Consider the following 830-nt stretch of genomic DNA (forward strand, 5'->3'; position numbering starts at 1 on the left):
AAAAACTATATAATATCAAGTTCTATATCATGTCATATCATACATTTCTTTAGTTTTTATTGTTGGGGGCAAAACATATAATGGCATGCAATACAAGGATGATTGAGAGATGCACAAATAAACATGTATCATATTTGATACATTAACATTATTATTTTTTTTAATGAGGTATGGATAACCAAATAAACCCAAGTTGCTTCAGTCCAACAGTGTTAATCCTGAAACATTACTATCTAATTAAAAGTTATTCTTATGTTTCTCAAATATCAGAAGGCATGAAGAATTGTGCAAAGGTTTTTCATTTCATGTTTTGACTGTGATTGTGAAATTTAGAGGCCTTAGAAACGTGCATATTAAATTTGATGAAGTAGGCTTTATTATTAAAAAAATACATATTTTTTCTTCTTGCTGTAAAATAGATTTCACCGTAAAACAGCAGGAGTGTTTACCTTTGGCCCAACCATGAGTAAGGGGATGCTGGGAAAGCAAAGTGGTTTCAGCAACACAAGATGCCATTTGCAGCTCCACACACTTGGGCGCAGCATTGGTCAACACCAAGAAGGGCAGAATCTCCCAACTAATCTGTGCCTTAAGATCTGGGTTGCCCTCAAAAATACACGGGTCATCGAGAACTCGCACAGCCTCTTTTAGCACCGAACACCTATGGAAAGCAAGACCAGACAGAGCTAAGCTGGTGCATCCTTCTTAGTGTGGAAAATTCATTATCTATATTCCTACATTATTTAAAAAAGTGTTTCTGTTGTGGATTTCCCAATTGGGACACATGATTTCAATTAAATGTTCATGTTATATTTTGGCTGCATTTGTGA

The 830-nt window shown here is 35.2% G+C and overlaps 1 protein-coding gene across 1 annotated transcript in view; it reads right to left on the bottom strand.

Moving 5' to 3' along the window:
• Positions 1–449: 449 nt before the first annotated feature.
• The window catches only part of LOC107576247 (HEAT repeat-containing protein 1-like), a gene marked incomplete at its 3' end in the record, with an annotated part of 4,998 nt that continues 4,617 nt past the window's right edge, over positions 450–830 (bottom strand). The window contains exon 6 of the mRNA XM_016262464.1: positions 450–661. Coding sequence (XP_016117950.1) covers positions 450–661 — 212 coding nt within the window. The remainder of the gene's footprint in view (positions 662–830) is intronic.

The sequence above is a fragment of the Sinocyclocheilus grahami genome, unplaced genomic scaffold, assembly GCF_001515645.1.
Source record: "Sinocyclocheilus grahami isolate Dianchi unplaced genomic scaffold, SAMN03320097.WGS_v1.1 scaffold3387.1, whole genome shotgun sequence".
Classification (NCBI taxonomy): Eukaryota; Metazoa; Chordata; class Actinopteri; order Cypriniformes; family Cyprinidae; genus Sinocyclocheilus; species Sinocyclocheilus grahami.